This window comes from Pleurodeles waltl, chromosome 5 (assembly GCF_031143425.1).
Source record: "Pleurodeles waltl isolate 20211129_DDA chromosome 5, aPleWal1.hap1.20221129, whole genome shotgun sequence".
Classification (NCBI taxonomy): domain Eukaryota; kingdom Metazoa; phylum Chordata; class Amphibia; order Caudata; family Salamandridae; genus Pleurodeles; species Pleurodeles waltl.
Genome location: NC_090444.1, coordinates 845,887,264 through 845,906,619, shown reverse-complemented (window position 1 = coordinate 845,906,619; position 19,356 = coordinate 845,887,264). Strand labels below are relative to the sequence as shown.

Genomic DNA, 19,356 nt, shown 5'->3' with positions numbered 1-19,356 from the left:
TCCCCACGCCAGACTGCATTGCTGGGAACCACGACTTTTGCAGCTACTCCGGCCTCTGTACACTTCCGGCGGAAATCCTTTGTGCACATCCAAGCCTGGGTCCACGGCACTCTAACCTGCATTGCACGACTTTCTAAGTGGCCCTCCGGCGACGTGGGACTCCTTTGTGCAACTTTGGGTGAGCACCATTTCACTCTTCTTTGTAGTGACTGTTCCAGCACTTCTGTGGGTGTTGTCTGCTTTTGAGAGGGTTCCTTGTCTTGCTCGATACCCCCTCTGTCCCCAGACACAATTGGCGACATCCTGTTCCCTCCTGGGCTACAGCAGCATCCAAAAACCTTAACCGCATGATTTGCAGCTAGCAAGGCTTGTTGGCGGTCTTTTGGCAGGAAAACACTTCTGCACAACTCTCCACTGCATGGGAGATCCATCCTCCAAAGGGGAAGTCTCTAGCCCTTGTCGTTCCTGCAGAAACCTCAGCTTCTACTGTCCAGTAGCAGCTTCTTTGCACCCACAGCTGGCATTTCCTGGGCATCTGCCCATCTCCGACTTGCTTGTGACTTTTGGACTTGGTCCCCTTGTTCCACAGGTACCCTCAACTGGAAATCCATCGTTGTTGCATTGCTGGTTTGTGTCTTTCCTGCAGAATTCCCCTATCACGACTTCTATGTCTTTTGGGGAATTTTAGTGCACTTTGCACTCACTTTTCAGGGTCTTGGGGTGGGCTATTTTTCTAACCCTTACTATTTTCTAATAGTCCCAGCGACCCTCTACAAGGTCACATAGGTTTGGGGTCCATTCGTGGTTCGCATTCCACTTTTGGAGTATATGGTTTGTGTTGCCCCTATCCCTATGTGTCCCCATTGCATCCTATTGTAACTATACATTGTTTGCACTGTTTTCTAAGACTATACTGCATATTTTTGGTATTGTGTACATATATCTTGTGTACATTTGCTATCCTCATACTGAGGGTACACTCTGAGATACTTTGGCATATTGTCATAAAAATAAAGTACCTTTATTTTTAGTATATCTGTGTATTGTGTTTTCTTATGATATTGTGCAAGTGACACTAGTGGTACTGTAGGTGCTTCACTCGTCTCCTAGTTCAGCCTAAGCTGCTCTGCTAAGCTACCATTATCTATCAGCCTAAGCTGCTAGACACCCTATACACTAATAAGGGATACCTGGGCCTGGTGCAAGGTGTAAGTACCCCTTGGTACCCACTACAAGCCAGTCCAGCCTCCTACAGTATCCCATTTTCCTTTAAGGAAAACGGACTGCCTTTAAAAAAAAAATGCTTTATTTAAAAGCAATCACAGACATGATGGTCTCCTGACCCCAACAGGCCACCATCCATCTGATTTTTGTGATTCCCAGTGGGTCATAAATTGCGACCCACTGGGAATCGCATTGGAGTTTCTTACATTTGGAATTGTGATTTGGAATTAGGAAATCGCAATTCCAAATGTTCGTACATGTGGCCCAATATAATGCAACATCTTCCCTTATGACTTAGATATAATAACTGCATAGAAGAGAATTCCGTAGTCCAAGAAGCAATTCCAAAGCCAAGATATCTGCGCATACAAACACGTGTGTGATGCTTTTTGTGTATATTACCATAATATAGCTACACCTATTGGCAACACCTATAGTATTGGCCGTGCCAAAGTCTGCTTACTTTATATCAGAGTTTTAGAAAACATATGCTTACCCTTGTGACATCTCGTTCCATTCGTCTCTGTCTTTCGGTAGGATCTCCAGCACTTTCAAGAACATGACTGGATTTTACTTTATTGATTATGGAAACATATGCGAAGCACATGATCAGAACAGGGAGGGAAAAACAGCATATGAAGACGGTCACAATATATGATTTGTGTATTGTGGAGAAGCTGGCTTTTGTCCAATCAATTTCACAGGTTCCATACATGCGATCTAGGAAAATGGAAACATTACGTGGTAGTTAAATATCAAATCTATATCTATAACGAGCCCTACAATGTATCAAATATCTTATCAAATGTTTTCATATATTAATCGCATAAAATAGAATCATGACAGAAAAAACAAAAGATGAGAGTTCAGCAATATAAACGTAAGCTATCCTCCAGAAGTAAAGTTTAAAATTAGCGTTAGGTCTCTGAAAGGCCTAAAATATACAAATGGGTGGAATGATACAAGTTCTCCATGGGACACACAAAAGCCGAGGCCCGCCTGTTCCTACCCTTTGAGCAGATGAATAGGCATCTTCCGTAAGAGGGATGCTGAAATTCACCCTCATGTCACAAACGAACATTTACACTGTGTTGCATTACATTTCGTCGTTTCACTTTACATGGGTGAGGCATTCCCATGCATCCTTCAGCCATGTAGTTTGACACAAATAACAGATTTACTAAATGCAGTGAACTCGGGTTTGTACGAAAATGATGCCCCACCCGAAAGAGGCGTAACAAGGAGCAATGTCTCAATTTCTCCTTGATACTTCTTTTTGTGTGTGCTGCATTCGACAGCACACATCTAAAGGGGGATATGTCCCTAAGGATTGTTCTTTTGCAGGAATGTATCCCTTCCTGAACAAAAAAAATCCTGCCCCCTAACATAGGTCATGGTGCAAAGGTACCAAAGGTACCTGCATTGGCGCTAGGCAGTAACAAGTGCGCCAGTTCTAAGAGAGAGCTGAACTGCGCCATATTTTTGTAAATATCAGGCAGTTCAGCTTTCTCCCTTTCACACAGTACTGCACAGCAACATCTCATGCTGTGCAGGGTTGTGAGAAATATTAGTAAATATGCCCATAAATCCTTGAATTATTTTCTAGAAATAATTGATCCACCAAAACCTTTGTATGTCAGGGGACCATATGCAGAATTATCATCTGATATACATCTTGTGTCCTAGATATCATTAACAAAAATATCGCTCGCCTGGGTGTATATTTTGTTTTTATTAATGTTATTAATGGGGCTATATTTTTATAGACTATATTTAGGGAACAGTATTTTTGTCACATGATATTCTGACAATGATTTTCTGTTACCACGCCCCACCAAACCTCAGTTAAAACTGAGGCATTAAAGATAACAATAACATTCATTCTAGAATAAAAGTGCAATATGGCAAGGGACAAAGTATAAATACCCAACACAAAGGAAAGCGATATAAATGTACAAAAACACCAGAGATCCCTGAGAAGATGGGAGTGAGAATTTGAAGACAAGTGGTGCAAAGAAACAATTTAAGCACCTTTACCAATAACATTTTGAAGGCCACTGACAGCAGACTGGCGTATTGAAAGGAGATTTATGAAATAAAAGAAACAGATAGAGCTCCCATACAACATGAATTTTACAACACAGTTGACAGGGAGGTGGTTGCATTAAAGCATGTCTTCGTACTTGAAGGTAAGGTGCAGGAAATTAATATGCTCATGCAGGATCCGGAGGAAACGTTTGAGGAAGGTACAGAGAACCCCAAACAAAACATAAATCGTAGGAACACCAGAAAGAGTAAGAGGTAAGAAAGTATTCATGGAAGTCTGACTGCGGGGGAAAACACACTGCCCAAAAGTTTAATAGTGGACAGGGTCTGCAGAACAATACTCTCACCTCCATGGGCTCAAGCCAATTTGCGTATCATTGGGGGTAGGGAACCAAACAACAGCACTAAGAATATTACGGCCTGATCGCAGTCCGTATTATATATGCGCTTTTGCGAAGTTTCTAGCAGAATGTGGTCTATTAGATGTAAAGCACTGACAATATAATTATGCAAAGATAAGGCGATTTGTGTTTTATTTATACCAAGCTTTTGTGTTTTATGTTAGCATTAGTAGCACAATTTTACTTACCGTATGATGTTCATCATTGCACATTGCACTTTTCTTCAACATTGTAGCTTTGTGCATCCTACAAGTTCATGATATATGTGAATGGCCAGGTGATCAATAATGTTTTTAATGAGTGGAGATTTTAACCACTGACATAAATGACTGAAGATGTGGTTTAAAAGTTTTTAACAAAATTGTAGTCACATATTTCATTTCATTTTTATATCTGCTTCAATGATTTGACCTGTTTTATGGAGACAACGTCTATTTGATCAAATATTGATGATACAATCAGCAAGAATCCCTGAAATTTTCATCTATGTTACATCATTTATATTGTATGAATTAATGTTGTTGTTGTTATTTTAAGGATTTGTTCAATCCGAAAAAAACATATTTATTGATATTTCTGATGATACCCCATGAATAACTCTGTCAAGAGCTGGACTGAGCTCGAATGTGAGACTCATCAACTGCAGGTGTGATAACATTCTCCAAACTATGCAGAAGGGTCAGCTCTTCTAAAAACCTACAAAAAATCTACACTCCCTTTAAAAAACAACCAATAAGCGCAAATGTGAAAACTGTCATTCACAGAAGTGAGAGAGGAACTGAAAACTTAGGCCCAGATTTATACCCAGTTTGCGCCAAATTTGCGTAATTTTTTTTACACAAATGCGGTGCAAACCTAACTCCATATTTATACTTTGGATCTAGACCTGTCTAGTGCCAAAGTTTTGCAGTAAAAGTCATTTTTTGGTTCCGGGAAACTACCTTGTGTCAATGAGATGCAAGGTAGGCATTCTCGTGCAAAAAATTACGGTGTGGCCTTAGCGCCATATTTATCCCCCGTGCTAAAATCAATCACTGGGGGAATGGGACCTTAAATAATGGCACTAAGCTTGCTTAGTGCTAATATTTAACGCATGGGCCAGGGCAGGCGTTAGGGGACCTGTGGGCCTATTTCCATGGCCATGCCTTCACCTTGCACTGGAAGCCAAGAAGAAATCTCCCGTGGGTCAACAGAATCTTCCCCCTGCTAACGCAGACACCAAAAGACTGAATCACCAGCCCTCTGGGTCCCCTCTCATCCTGACAAGCGTGGTCCCTGGAACACAGGAACTCTACCCAAGTGACTCCCACAGTCCAGTGGCCCTTCAGTCCAAGTTTGGTGGAGGTAAGTCCTTCCCTCCCCACGCTAGACTGCAAACCTGTGTACTGCGTGATTTGCAGCTGCTCTGGCTTCTGTGCACCCTTCCAGGATTTCCTTCGTGCACAGCCTAGCCTGGGTCCCCAGCACTCCGTCCTGCAGTGCTCAACCCGCTGAGTTGGCCTCCGATGTCGTGGGACCCTCTTCTGTAACTCTGCGTGGACTCCAGTTCACAAATCTTCCAAGTGCCTGTACCTTGCTGAGCGCCCCCTCTGTCTCCTCCTCCAAGGGGCAACATCCTGGTCCTTCCTGGTCCTCAGCAGCACCCAAAAACCTCTACTGCGACCCTTGCAGCTAGCAAGGCTTGTTCGCAGTATTTCTGCGTGGCAACACATCTGCAAACTTCATCGCGACATGGGGCACCCTCCATCCAAAGGAGAAGTTCCTTGTCCTCTTCTTTCTTGCAGAACTCCAAGCTTCTTCCATCCGGAGGCAGCTTCCTTGCACCTTCATCCAGGGTTTTCTGGGCTCCTGCCCCCCCGGAGACTGTCGCGACTATTGGACTTGGTCCCCTTGCTTTGCAGATCCTCAGGTCCAGGAATCCGTTTTCAGTGCACTGCTGGTGTTTGTTGTTCTTGCCGAATCCCCCTATCATGACTATTGTGCTCTTTTGGGGTAGTAGGTGTACTTTACTCCTACTTTTCAGGGTCTTGGGGTGGGGTATTGTAGGAGGCTGGTCTGGCTTGTAGTGGGTACCAAAGGTACCTACACCTTGTGCCAGGTCCAGGTTTCCCTTATTAGTGTAGAAGAGGTGTTTCTAGCAGCTTAGGCTGATAGAAGGTAGCTATGGCAAAGTAGCTTAGACTGAACTAGGAGACATGTAAACTCCTACTATACCACTTATATCATATGCACAATATCATAGGAAAACACAGTACAGAGTTACTAAAAATAAAGGTACTTTATTTTTATGACAATATGCCAAAAATATCTCAGTGAGTATCCTCAGTAAGAAGATAAGTTATATACACAAGTTATATGTACACCAACCAAAATTAGGTAAGTAAGAGCAAGAAAAGTAATGCACAAAGTGTAGAATTACAATAGGTTGCAATAGGAGCACATAGGTATAGGGGCAACACAAACCATATACTCGAAAAATGGAATGCGAACCACGAATAGACCCCAGACCTATGTGAACTTGTAGAGGGTCACTGGGACTGTAAGAAAACAGTGAGGGTTAGAAAAATACCCCACCCCAAGACCCTGAAAAGTAGGAGTAAAGTACACCTACTACCACCAGAGAGCACAGAAGTCGTGATAGGGGGATTCTGCAGGAAGAACAAACACCAGCAATGCAATGACAACGGATTTCCGGACCTGAGTACCTGTAACACAAGGGGACCAAGTCCAATAGTCGCGACAGTGTTGAGAGGGGGCAAGAGCCCAGGAAATGCCAGCTGAAGGTGCGAGGAAGCTGCCACCGGTTGGAAGAAGCTTGGAGTTCTGTAAGAAAGAAGAGGACTAAGAACTTCTCCTTTGGAAGACAGATGTCCCACGTCGCGATGAAGCTTGCAGAGGTGTTCCCACACAGAAAGACTGCAAACAAGCCTTGCTAGTTGCAAGGGTTGCGTTACAGGTTTTTGGGTGCTGCTGTGGCCCAGGAGGGACCAGGATGTCGCCCTTGGAAGAGGACACAGAGGGGGAGCTCAGCAACTCAGAGAGCCCTCACATAAGCAGGCAGCACCCGCAGAAGTACCCCAAAAAGCACATAGAAGAAAAGTGAACCAGAGTCCACTCGAAGTCACAAAAGGGAGTTCCACGACGCCGGAGGACAACTCAGAGGGTTGTGCACTGCAGGATGGAATGCCGGGGACCCAGGCTTGTCTGTGCATGAAGGAAATTCTCAAAGAGTGCACAGGACCCGGAGCAGCTGAAATCATGCAGTACACAGCTTTGCAGTCTAGCATGGGGAGGCAAGGACTTACCTCCACCAAACTTGGACTGAAGAGTCACTGGACTGTGGGAGTCAGTTGGACAGAATTGCTGTGTTCCAGGGACGAGCTCGTCAGGGTGAGAGGGTACCCAGAGGACCAGTGTTGCAGTCCTTTGGTGCCTGCGTTAGCAGGGGGAAGATTTTGTCGACCCATGGGAGATTTCTTCAGAGCTTCTGGTGCAGGGTGAAGGCAGCGTGAAGGCAGGCTACCCCCAGATCATGCACCGCCAGGAAACAGTTGAGAAAGCCGACAGGATTAGGCGCTACAATGTTGCTGGTAGTCGTCTTCCTACTTTGTTGCAGCTTTGCAGGCGTCCTGGAACAGTCGCGGTCGATCCTTGGTAGAAAGTGAAGAGGGAGATGAAGAGAAACTCTGGTGAGCTCTTCCATTCGTTATCTGAAGAATTCCCCAAAGCAGAGACCCTAAATAGCCAGAAAAGGAGGTTTGGTAACCAGGTTAGGAGGATTGGCTACCAAGAGAGGTAAGAGCCTATCAGAAGGAGCCTCTGACGTCACCTGCTGGCACTGGCCACTCAGAGCAGTCCAGTGTTACCCCAACACCTCTGTTTCCAAGAAGGCAGAGGTCTGGGACACACTGGAGGAGCTCTGGGCAACTAACTCCCCTGGGAGGTACTGGTCAGGGGAGTGGTCACTCCCCTTTCCTTTGTCCAGTTTCGCGCCAGAGCAGGGCTGGGGGATCCCTGAACAGGTGTAGACTGGCTTATGCAGAGATGGGCACCATCTGTGCCCATCAAAGCATTTCCAGAGGCTGGGGGAGGCTACTCCTCCCCAGCCCTTCATACCTATTTCCAAAGGGCACCCTCTCTCAGAGGAAATCCTTTGTTCTGCCTTCCTGAGCCAGGGCTGGACCCCAGGAGGGCAAAAACCTGTCTGAGGGGTTGGCAGCAGCAGCAGCTGTAGTGAAGACCCCGGAAAGGCAGTTTGGCAGTACCCGGGTTCTGTGCTAGAGACCCGGGGAATCATGGATTTGTCTTAGACATGTTACATGGCCATGTTCGGAGTTACCATTGTGACGCTATGCATAGGTAGTGACCTATGTATAGTGCACGCATGTAATGGTGTCCCCTGCACTCTCAAAGTCCGGGGAATTTGCCCTAAACAATGTGGGAGCACCTTGGCTAGTGCCAGGCTGCCCACACACTAAGTAACTTTGCACCCAACCTTCACAAGGTGAAGGTTAGACATATAGGTGACCTATAAGTTACTTATGTGCAGTGGTAAATGGCTGTGAAATAATGTGGACGCTATTTCACGCAGGCTGCAGTGGCAGGCCTGTGTAAGAATTGTCAGAGCTCCCCATGGGTGGCAAAAGAAATGCTGCAGCCTATAGGGATCTCCTGGAACCCCAATACCCTGGGTACCTCAGTACCATATACAAGGGAATTATATGGGTGTACCAGTATGCCAATGTGAATAGGTGAATTTAGTCACTAGCCTGTTAGTGACAAATTTGGAAAGCATAGAGAGCATAATCACTCACGTTCTGGTTAGCAGAGCCTCAGTGAGACAGTTAGGCATCACACTGGGAACACATACAGGGCACATATGTAGGAGGCTGGACTGGCTTGTAGTGAGTACCAAGGGGTACTTGCACATTGCACCAGGCCCAGTTATCCCTTATTAGTGTATATGGTGTCTAGCAGCTTAGGCTGATAGATAATGGTAGCTTAGCAGAGCAGCTTAGGCTGAACTAGGAGACGTGTGAAGCTACTACAGTACCACTTAGTGTCATATGCACAATATCATAAGAAAACACAATGCACAGTTATACTAAAAATAACGGTACTTTATTTTTATGACAATATGCCAAAGTATCTTAGAGTGTACCCTCAGTGAGAGGATAGAAAATATACACAAGATATATATACACAATAGCAAAAATATGCAGTATAGTCTTAGAAAACAGTGCAAACAATGTATAGTTACAATAGGATGCAATGGGGAAACATAGGGATAGGGGCAACACAAACCATATACTCCAAAAGTGGAATGCGAACCACGAATGGACCCCAAACCTATGTGACCTTGTAGAGGGTCGCTGGGACTATTAGAAAATAGTGAGAGTTAGAAAAATAACCCTCCCCAAGACCCTGAAAAGTGAGTGCAAAGTGCACTAAAGTTCCCCTAAGGACAAAGAAGTCGTGTTAGAGGAATAATGCAGGAAAGACACAAACCAACAATGCAACAACTGTGGATTTCCAATCTAGGGTACTTGTGGAACAAGGGGACCAAGTCCAAAAGTCACAAGCAAGTCGGAGATGGGCCGATGCCCAGGAAATGCCAGTTGCGGGTGCAAAGAAGCTTCTACTGGACAGAAGAAGCTGAGGTTTCTGCAGGAACGAAAAGGGCTAGAGACTTCTCCTTTGGTGGACGGATCCGGCTTGCCATGGAGAGTCGTGCAGAAGTGTTTTCCTGCCGAAAGAATGCCAACAAGCCTTGCTAGCTGCAAATCGTGCGGTTAGCGTTTTTGGACGCTGCTGTGGCCCAAGAGGGACCAGGAGGTCGCAAATTGGACCAGGAGAGAGAAGGGACGTCGAGCAAGACAAGAAGCCCTCTCAGCAGCAGGTAGCACCCGGAAAAGTGCCAGAAACAGGCACTACGAGGATGCATGAAATGGTGCTCATCTAAAGTCGCACAAAGAAGTCCCACGTCGCCGGAGAACAACTTAGGAGGTCGTGCAATGCAGGTTAGAGTGCCGTGGACCCAGGCTGGAATGTGCACAAAGGATTTCTGCCGGAAGTGCACGGAGGCCGGAGTAGCTGCAAAAGTCGCGGTTCCCAGCAATGCAGTCTAGCGAGGTGAGGCAAGGACTTACCTCCACCAAACTTGGGCTGAAGAGTCACTGGACTGTGGGGGCCACTTGGAGAGAGCTGCTGGATTCGAGGGACCTCGCTCGTCGTGCTGAGAGGAGACCCAAGGGACCGGTAATGCAGCTTTTTGGTGTCTGCGGTTGCAGGGGGAAGATTCCGTCGACCCACAGGAGATTTCTTCGGAGCTTCTAGTGCAGAGAGGAGGCAGACTACCCCCACAGCATGCACCACCAGGAAAACAGTCGAGAAGGCTGCAGGATCAGCGTTACAGAGTTGCAGTAGTCGTCTTTGCTACTTTGTTGCAGTGTTGCAGGCTTCCAGCGCGGTCAGCAGTCGATTCCTTGGCAGAAGGTGAAGAGAGAGATGCAGAGGAACTCGGATGAGCTCTTGCATTCGTTATCTAAAGTTTCCCCAGAGACAGAGACCCTAAATAGCCAGAAAAGAGGGTTTGGCTACCTAGGAGAGAGGATAGGCTACCAACACCTGAAGGAGCCTATCACAAGGAGTCTCTGACGTCACCTGGTGGCACTGGCCACTCAGAGCAGTCCAGTGTGCCAGCAGCACCTCTGTTTCCAAGATGGCAGAGGTCTGGAGCACACTGGAGGAGCTCTGGACACCTCCCAGGGGAGGTGCAGGTCAGGGGAGTGGTCACTCCCCTTTCCTTTGTCCAGTTTCGCGCCAGAGCAGGGCTGAGGGGTCCCCTGAACCGGTGTAGACTGGCTTATGCAGAATTGGGCACATCTGTGCCCAAGAAAGCATTTCCAGAGGCTGGGGGAGGCTACTCCTCCCCTGCCTTCACACCATTTTCCAAAGGGAGAGGGTGTCACACCCTCTCTCAGAGGAAGTTCTTTGTTCTGCCATCCTGGGCCAGGCCTGACTGGACCCCAGGAGGGCAGATGCCTGTCTGATGGGTTGGCAGCAGCAGCAGCTGCAGTGAAACCCCAGGAAGGGCAGTTTGGCAGTACCAGGGTCTGTGCTACAGACCACTGGGATCATGGGATTGTGCCAACTATGCCAGGATGGCATAGAGGGGGCAATTCCATGATCATAGACATGTTACATGGCCATATTCGGAGTTACCATTGTGAAGCTACATATAGGTAGTGACCTATATGTAGTGCACGCGTGTAATGGTGTCCCCGCACTCACAAAGTTCAGGGAATTGGCTCTGAACAATGTGGGGGCACCTTGGCTAGTGCCAGGGTGCACCTCACACTAAGTAACTTTGCACCTAATCTTTACCAGGAAAAGGTTAGACATATAGGTGACTTATAAGTTACTTAAGTGCAGTGTAAAATGGCTGTGAAATAACCTGGACGTTATTTCACTCAGGCTGCAGTGGCAGGCCTGTGTAAGAATTGTCAGAGCTCCCTATGGGTGGCAAAAGAAATGCTGCAGCCCATAGGGATCTCCTGGAACCCCAATACCCTGGGTACCTCAGTACCATATACTAGGGAATTATAAGGGTGTTCCAGTAAGCCAATGTAAATTGGTAAAATGGTCACTAGCCTGTTAGTGACAATTTGGAAAGAAATGAGAGAGCATAACCACTGAGGTTCTGATTAGCAGAGCCTCAGTGAGACAGTTAGTCACTACACAGGTAACACATTCAGGCACACTTATGAGCACTGGGGCCCTGGGTTACCAGGGTCCCAGTGACACATACAACTAAAACAACATATATACAATGAAAAATGGGGGTAACATGCCAGGCAAGATGGTACTTTCCTACACAACCACCCCCCCAAACGAAGGACAATAAGACTAGCCATGACCTGATGAGTCTTCATTGTCTAAGTGGAAATATCTGGAGAGTCCATCTGCATTGGAGTGGCTACTCCCAGGTCTATGTTCCACTGTATAGTCCATTCCCTGTAGGGATATGGACCACCTCAACAATTTAGGATTTTCACCTTTCATTTGTTTTAGCCAAAGTAGAGGTTTGTGGTCTGTCTGAACAATGAAGTGAGTGCCAAACAGGTATGGCCTCAACTTCTTCAGAGCCCAGACCACAGCAAAGGCCTCCCTCTCAATGGCAGACCAACGCTTTTCTCTAGGGGTCAACCTCCTACTAATAAAAGCAACAGGTTGATCCTGGCCCTCAGAATTAAGTTGTGATAGGACTGCCCCTACTCCTAATTCAGATGCATCAGTTTGGACATAGAATTTTTTAGAGTAACAAGGGCTTTTCAGGACAGGTGCAGAGCACATGGCCTGCTTCAGCTCCTCAAAAGCTTTCTGACAGTTTGCTGTCCATAATACCTTTTTAGGCATTTTCTTGGATGTGAGGTCATTAAGAGGGGCTGCAATGGAGCCATAGTTCTTAATGAACCTCCTGTAATACCCAGTGAGGCCTAGGAAGGCTCTCACCTGAGTCTGAGTAGTAGGGGGAATCCAATCAATAATTGTTTGGATTTTCCCCTGTAGTGGTGCAATCTGTTCCCCACTGTGAGAAGGTAGCCTCTTTCTAGCCTTGTTACCCCCACTTTTGGCCTGTTTGTGAGTGTATGTCAGGGTGTTTGTCACTGTTTTCACTGTCTCACTGGGATCCTGATAGCCAGGCCTCAGTGCTCATAGTGAAAACACTATGGTTTCAGTATGGTTGTTATGTGTCACTGGGATCCTGCTGGTCAGGACCCCAGTGCTCATAGGTTTGTGGCCTATATGTATGTGTCACTGGGACCCTGTCACACAGGGCCCCAGTGCTCATAGGTGTGCATGTATATGTTCCCTGTGTGGTGCCTAACTGTCTCACTGAGGCTCTGCTAACCAGAACCTCAGTGGTTATGCTCTCTCATTACTTTTAAATTGTCACTAACAGGCTAGTGACCAATTTTACCAATTCACATTGGCTTACTGGAACACCCTTATAATTCCCTAGTATATGGTACTAAGGTACCCAGGGTATTGGGGTTCCAGGAGATCCCTATGGGCTGCAGCATTTCTTTTGCCACCCATAGGGAGCTCTGACAATTCTTACACAGGCCTGCCACTGCAGCCTGAGTGAAATAACGTCCACGTTATTTCACAGCCATTTTACACTACACTTAAGTAACTTATAAGTCACCTATATGTCTAACCTTTACCTGGTAAAGGTTAGGTGCAAAGTTACTTAGTGTGAGGGCACCCTGGCACTAGCCAAGGTGCCCCCACATTGTTCAGAGCCAATTCCCTGAACTTTGTGAGTGCGGGGACACCATTACACGCGTGCACTACATATAGGTCACTACCTATATGTAGCTTCACCATGGTAACTCCGAATATGGCCATGTAACATGTCTATGATCATGGAATTGCCCCCTCTATGCCATCCTGGCATAGTTGGCACAATCCCATGATCCCAGTGGTCTGTAGCACAGACCCTGGTACTGCCAAACTGCCCTTCCTGGGGTTTCACTGCAGCTGCTGCTGCTGCCAACCCCTCAGACAGGCATCTGCCATCCTGGGGTCCAGCCAGGCATGGCCCAGGATGGCAGAACAAAGAACTTCCTCTGAGAGAGGGTGTGACACCCTCTCCCTTTGGAAAATGGTGTGAAGGCAGGGGAGGAGTAGCCTCCCCCAGCCTCTGGAAATGCTTTCTTGGGCACAGATGTGCCCAATTCTGCATAAGCCAGTCTACACCGGTTCAGGGACCCCTTAGCCCCTGCTCTGGCGCGAAACTGGACAAAGGAAAGGGGAGTGACCACTCCCCTGACCTGCACCTCCCCTGGGAGGTGTCCAGAGCTCCTCCAGTGTGCTCCAGACCTCTGCCATCTTGGAAACAGAGGTGCTGCTGGCACACTGGACTGCTCTGAGTGGCCAGTGCCACCAGGTGACGTCAGAGACTCCTGCTGATAGGCTCCCTCAGGTGTTAGTAGCCTATCCTCTCTCCCAGGTAGCCAAACCCTCTTTTCTGGCTATTTAGGGTCTCTGTCTCTGGGGAAACTTTAGATAACGAATGCATGAGCTCAGCCGAGTTCCTCTGCATCTCTCTCTTCACCTTCTGATAAGGAAACGACCGCTGACCGCGCTGGAAGCCTGCAAACCTGCAACATAGTAGCAAAGACGACTACTGCAACTCTGTAACGCTGATCCTGCCGCCTTCTCGACTGTTTTCCTGCTTGTGCATGCTGTGGGGGTAGCCTGCCTCCTCTCTGCACCAGAAGCTCCGAAGAAATCTCCAGTGGGTCGACGGAATCTTCCCCCTGCAACCGCAGGCACCAAAAAGCTGCATTACCGGTCCCTTGGGTCTCCTCTCAGCACGACGAGCGAGGTCCCTCGAATCCAGCGACGCTGTCCAAGTGACCCCCACAGTCCAGTGACTCTTCAGCCCAAGTTTGGTGGAGGTAAGTCCTTGCCTCACCTCGCTGGGCTGCATTGCTGGGAACCGCGACTTTGCAGCTACTCCGGCCCCTGTGCACTTCCGGCGGAAATCCTTTGTGCACAGCCAAGCCTGGGTCCACGGCACTCTAACCTGCATTGCACGACTTTCTAAGTTGGTCTCTGGCGACGTGGGACTCCTTTGTGCAACTTCGGCGAGCACCGTTTCACGCATCCTTGTAGTGCCTGTTTCTGGCACTTCTCTGGGTGCTACGTGCTTCACTGAGGGCTCTTTGTCTTGCTCGACGTCCCCTCTCTCTTCAGGTCCAATTTGCGACCTCCTGGTCCCTCCTGGGCCCCAGCAGCGTCCAAAAACGCCAAACGCACGATTTGCGTGTAGCAAGGCTTGTTGGCGTCCTTCCGGCGGGAAAACACTTCTGCACGACTCGCCAAGGCAAGAGGGAAAGTCTCTAGCCCTTTTTGTTCCTGCAGAAACCTCAGCTTCTTCTGTCCAGTCGAAGCTTCTTTGCACCCGCAGCTGGCATTTCCTGGGCATCTGCCCATCTACGACTTGCTTGTGACTTTTGGACTTGGTCCCCTTGTTCCACAGGTACCCTAGATTGGAAATCCACAGTTGTTGCATTGCTGGTTTGTGTCTTTCCTGCATTATTCCTCTAACACGACTATTTTGTCCTTAGGGGAACTTTAGTGCACTTTGCACTCACTTTTCAGGGTCTTGGGGAGGGTTATTTTTCTAACTCTCCCTATTTTCTAATAGTCCCAGCGACCCTCTACAAGGTCACATAGGTTTGGGGTCCATTCGTGGTTCGCATTCCACTTCTGGAGTATATGGTTTGTGTTGCCCCTATCCCTATGTTTCCCCATTGCATCCTATTGTAACTATACATTGTTTGCACTGTTTTCTAAGACTATACTGCATATTTTTGCTATTGTGTATATATATCTTGTGTATATTTCCTATCCTCTCACTGAGGGTACACTCTAAGATACTTTGGCATATTGTCATAAAAATAAAGTACCTTTATTTTTAGTATAACTGTGTATTGTGTTTTCTTATGATATTGTGCATATGACACTAAGTGGTACTGTAGTAGCTTCACACGTCTCCTAGTTCAGCCTAAGCTGCTCTGCTAAGCTACCATTATCTATCAGCCTAAGCTGCTAGACACCCTATACACTAATAAGGGATAACTGGGCCTGGTGCAAGGTGCAAGTACCCCTTGGTACTCACTACAAGCCAGTCCAGCCTCCTACATTGGTTGTGCAGTGGTGGGATAAGTGCTTGAGACTACTTACCACTCTTGTCATTGTACTTTTCATAAGAGAAAAATATACAAAACAAGGTCAGTGTATATACACATAGCCAAAAAGTTTTGCATTTCCTCTTTTCACTCTTTTCTAAGTGCTGAAAAGTACTCCTAAACTTTCAAAAAGTTCTTAAAAGTTTAAAAAGTTTTTTTCTGTCTTTCCAAAAAGTTCTGAAAACTTTTGTCTCTTTCTCTATCACTTTAACTCTCTCTAAAAAATGTCTGGCACAGGCCAAAGTGTTGATCTGTCCAAACTTGCATATGACAACCTTAGCTGGAAAAGAGCAAGGAGTCTCTGTATAGAGAGAGGTTTGAGTGTAGGGAAGAATCCTGCCTTGGAACTGTTAATTAACATGCTTAGCGAACAGGATAAGGCCAGAGGTGGCCCATCTGTTGAAAAAGTACCTAATAGTTCCCAATCTGATTCAGGGACTCCCCCAGGAAAAGATTCAGGAAAGAAACTTCCTAGCCTGCCCATTACTAGACAATCTAGCATAGATGGTAATGATGATGAGCCACACCAAAGAAATAGTGTTGTCTCACATCATAGCAAAAGCATTTATTCTCACCATACTGGTAGTAATGTTTCTGTAAACCAAGCTGTTAAGTTGGCTTCTGTAAGGGACAGGTCTCCTTCTGTTCATTCCCATCATAGCTCTGTTTCTAGAAATGTCCCTCCCACCAACCCTGATGACAGAATGTTAGAGAGGGAACTCAATAAGTTGAGGGTGGAACAAACCAGACTGAAGCTCAAAAAGCAACAGCTGGATTTAGATAGACAGTCTTTTGAATTAGAGAAGGAAAGACAGAAGTTGGGTATAGATACCCATGGTGGCAGCAGCAGTATTCCGCATAGTCATCCTGCAAAAGAGCATGATTCCAGGAATCTGCACAAGATAGTTCCCCCTTATAAGGAGGGGGATGACATTAACAAGTGGTTTGCTGCACTTGAGAGGGCCTGTGTTGTACAGGATGTCCCTCAAAGGCAGTGGGCTGCTATCCTACGGCTATCATTTAGTGGAAAAGGTAGGGATAGGCTCCTTACTGTGAAAGAAAATGATGCCAATAATTTTACAGTTCTTAAGAATGCACTCCTGGATGGTTATGGCTTAACCACTGAACAGTACAGGATAAAGTTCAGAGAGACCAAAAAGGAGTCTTCACAAGACTGGGTTGATTTCATTGACCATTCAGTGAAGGCCTTGGAGGGGTGGTTACATGGCAGTAAAGTTACTGATTATGAAAGCATGTATAACACAATCCTGAGAGAGCATATACTTAATAATTGTGTGTCTGATTTGTTGCACCAGTACCTGGTAGACTCTGATCTGACCTCTCCCCAAGAATTGGGAAAGAAGGCAGACAAATGGGTCAGAACAAGGGTGAACAGAAAAGTTCATACAGGGGGTGACAAAGATGGCAATAAGAAGAAAGATGGTGAAAAATCTCAAGATAAGCATGGGGATAAGGGTAAAACCAAAGATCCCACTTCAAATCTTAAACACTCTTCAGAGGGTGGGGATAAAACAAATTCTTCCTCTTCTTCCCAACCTGCACACATTAAAAAGCCTTGGTGCTTTGTGTGTAAAAATAGAGGCCATAGGCCAGGGGATAAGTCCTGTCCAGGTAAACCCCCTGAGCCTACCACCACTAATACATCAAGCTCTAGTGCCCCTAGCAGTAGTGGTACTAGTGGTGGGACTGCTGGCAACAGTCAAGCAAAGGGTGTAGTTGGGTTCACTTATGGGTCCATAGTGGAAACTGATGTAGTCAGTCCCAAGACAGTTTCTGTCACACCTAGTGGCATTGGCCTTGCCACACTGGCTGCTTGTCCCCTTACAATGGATAAGTACAGGCAGACAGTTTCAATAAATGGTGTTGAGGCCTTGGCCTACAGGGACACAGGTGCCAGTTTCACTTTGGTGACTGAAAACCTAGTGCACCCTGATCAACACATCATTGGACAACAGTATAAAATTATTGATGTCCATAACTCCACTAAGTTTCTTCCCTTAGCTATAATTCAGTTTAGTTGGGGTGGAGTTACTGGCCCTAAGCAGGTGGTGGTATCACCTAGCTTACCTGTAGACTGTCTCTTAGGTAATGACCTAGAGGCCTCAGGTTGGGCTGATGTAGAGTTTTATGCCCATGCAGCCATGCTGGGCATCCCTGAGGAAATGTTCCCTCTCATTTCAAGTGAAATGAAAAAGCAAAGGAGAGAAGGCCTGAAAACTCAGGATCCCTCTCCATCAACAGGTAAAAAGGGTATCACAGTATCCACTAACCACCCTACCATTCAGGATAGCATTCCTGTGGTGGGAGAAACCTCTCCTGGGGTGGCACCTGTTCCAAGGGAATCATCAGCTGGCAAAGCTGGACTCCCTGAGGTGGAAGTACCTCTCTGTGGGATAACTAACATTGGTGAGAAAAACAGCACCATTTTAGTTAACATGGAGCATCCCTCCAACCCTCCCAGAGAAACTTTAGTGCAGAAACCCTGCACTACCTCACAACACTTAGGACAGCATCCCTGCCCTAGTGTGGAGCTCATAGGACAGCATCCCTGCCCTGCTCCAACTCAAGAGAAACAGCATCCCTGTTCTCTCTTCCAGCCAGATGGACAAAGTTTTTGCCCAGCTATGGCTTTTCTGAGACAGCATCCCTGTCTGGCATTTCCATCACTACAAATAGGTTCAGTGGACAATTCCCACTGCTCTAAACTAAAACTTACTGATAGAAACTCTGAAAATACATCTTCACATTGTTGCTTAGCTAAAAAACTTCAAACAGGGTGGTTTACATCCCCACAGGGAAGTAACCATATAGTGGATGATAAAGGGAGTAACCAGTCTATTGCAGAGCTACTCTCTACTTATCACCACTTAGACAATAAAGTCTCAACTGGCCAAGGTTAGCCTTATTGTCCTTCGTTTGGGGGGGGGTTGTGTGAGAAGGTAGCCTCTTTCTAGCCTTGTTACCCCCACTTTTGGCCTGTTTGTGAGTGTATGTCAGGGTGTTTGTCACTGTTTTCACTGTCTCACTGGGATCCTGATAGCCAGGCCTCAGTGCTCATAGTGAAAACACTATGGTTTCAGTATGGTTGTTATGTGTCACTGGGATCCTGCTGGTCAGGACCCCAGTGCTCATAGGTTTGTAGCCTATATGTATGTGTCACTGGGACCCTGTCACACAGGGCCCCAGTGCTCATAGGTGTGCATGTATATGTTCCCTGTGTGGTGCCTAACTGTCTCACTGAGGCTCTGCTAACCAGAACCTCAGTGGTTATGCTCTCTCATTACTTTTAAATTGTCACTAACAGGCTAGTGACCAATTTTACCAATTCACATTGGCTTACTGGAACACCCTTATAATTCCCTAGTATATGGTACTAAGGTTCCCAGGGTATTGGGGTTCCAGGAGATCCCTATGGGCTGCAGCATTTCTTTTGCCACCCATAGGGAGCTCTGACAATTCTTACACAGGCCTGCCACTGCAGCCTGAGTGAAATAACGTCCACGTTATCTCACAGCCATTTTACATTACACTTAAGTAACTTATAAGTCACCTAAATGTCTAACCTTTACCTGGTAAAGGTTAGGTGCAAAGTTACTTAGTGTGAGGGCACCCTGGCACTAGCCAAGGTGCCCCCACATTGTTCAGAGCCAATTCCCTGAACTTTGTGAGTGCGGGGACACCATTACACGCGTGCACTACACATAGGTCACTACCTATATGTAGCTTCACCATGGTAACTCCGAATATGGCCATGTAACATGTCTATGATCATGGAATTGCCCCCTCTATGCCATCCTGGCATAGTTGGCACAATCCCATGATCCCAGTGGTCTGTAGCACAGACCCTGGTACTGCCAAACTGCCCTTCCTGGGGTTTCACTGCAGCTGCTGCCAACCCC

At 46.7% G+C, this 19,356-nt stretch overlaps 1 protein-coding gene across 1 annotated transcript in view; it reads right to left on the bottom strand.

Moving 5' to 3' along the window:
- LOC138297324 (visual pigment-like receptor peropsin) overlaps window positions 1-19,356 on the bottom strand; it is a 1,373,961-nt gene that overhangs the window by 81,928 nt on the left and 1,272,677 nt on the right. Inside the window, exon 5 of the mRNA XM_069236741.1 lies at window positions 1,721-1,944. Coding sequence (XP_069092842.1) covers window positions 1,721-1,944 — 224 coding nt within the window. The remainder of the gene's footprint in view (window positions 1-1,720; window positions 1,945-19,356) is intronic.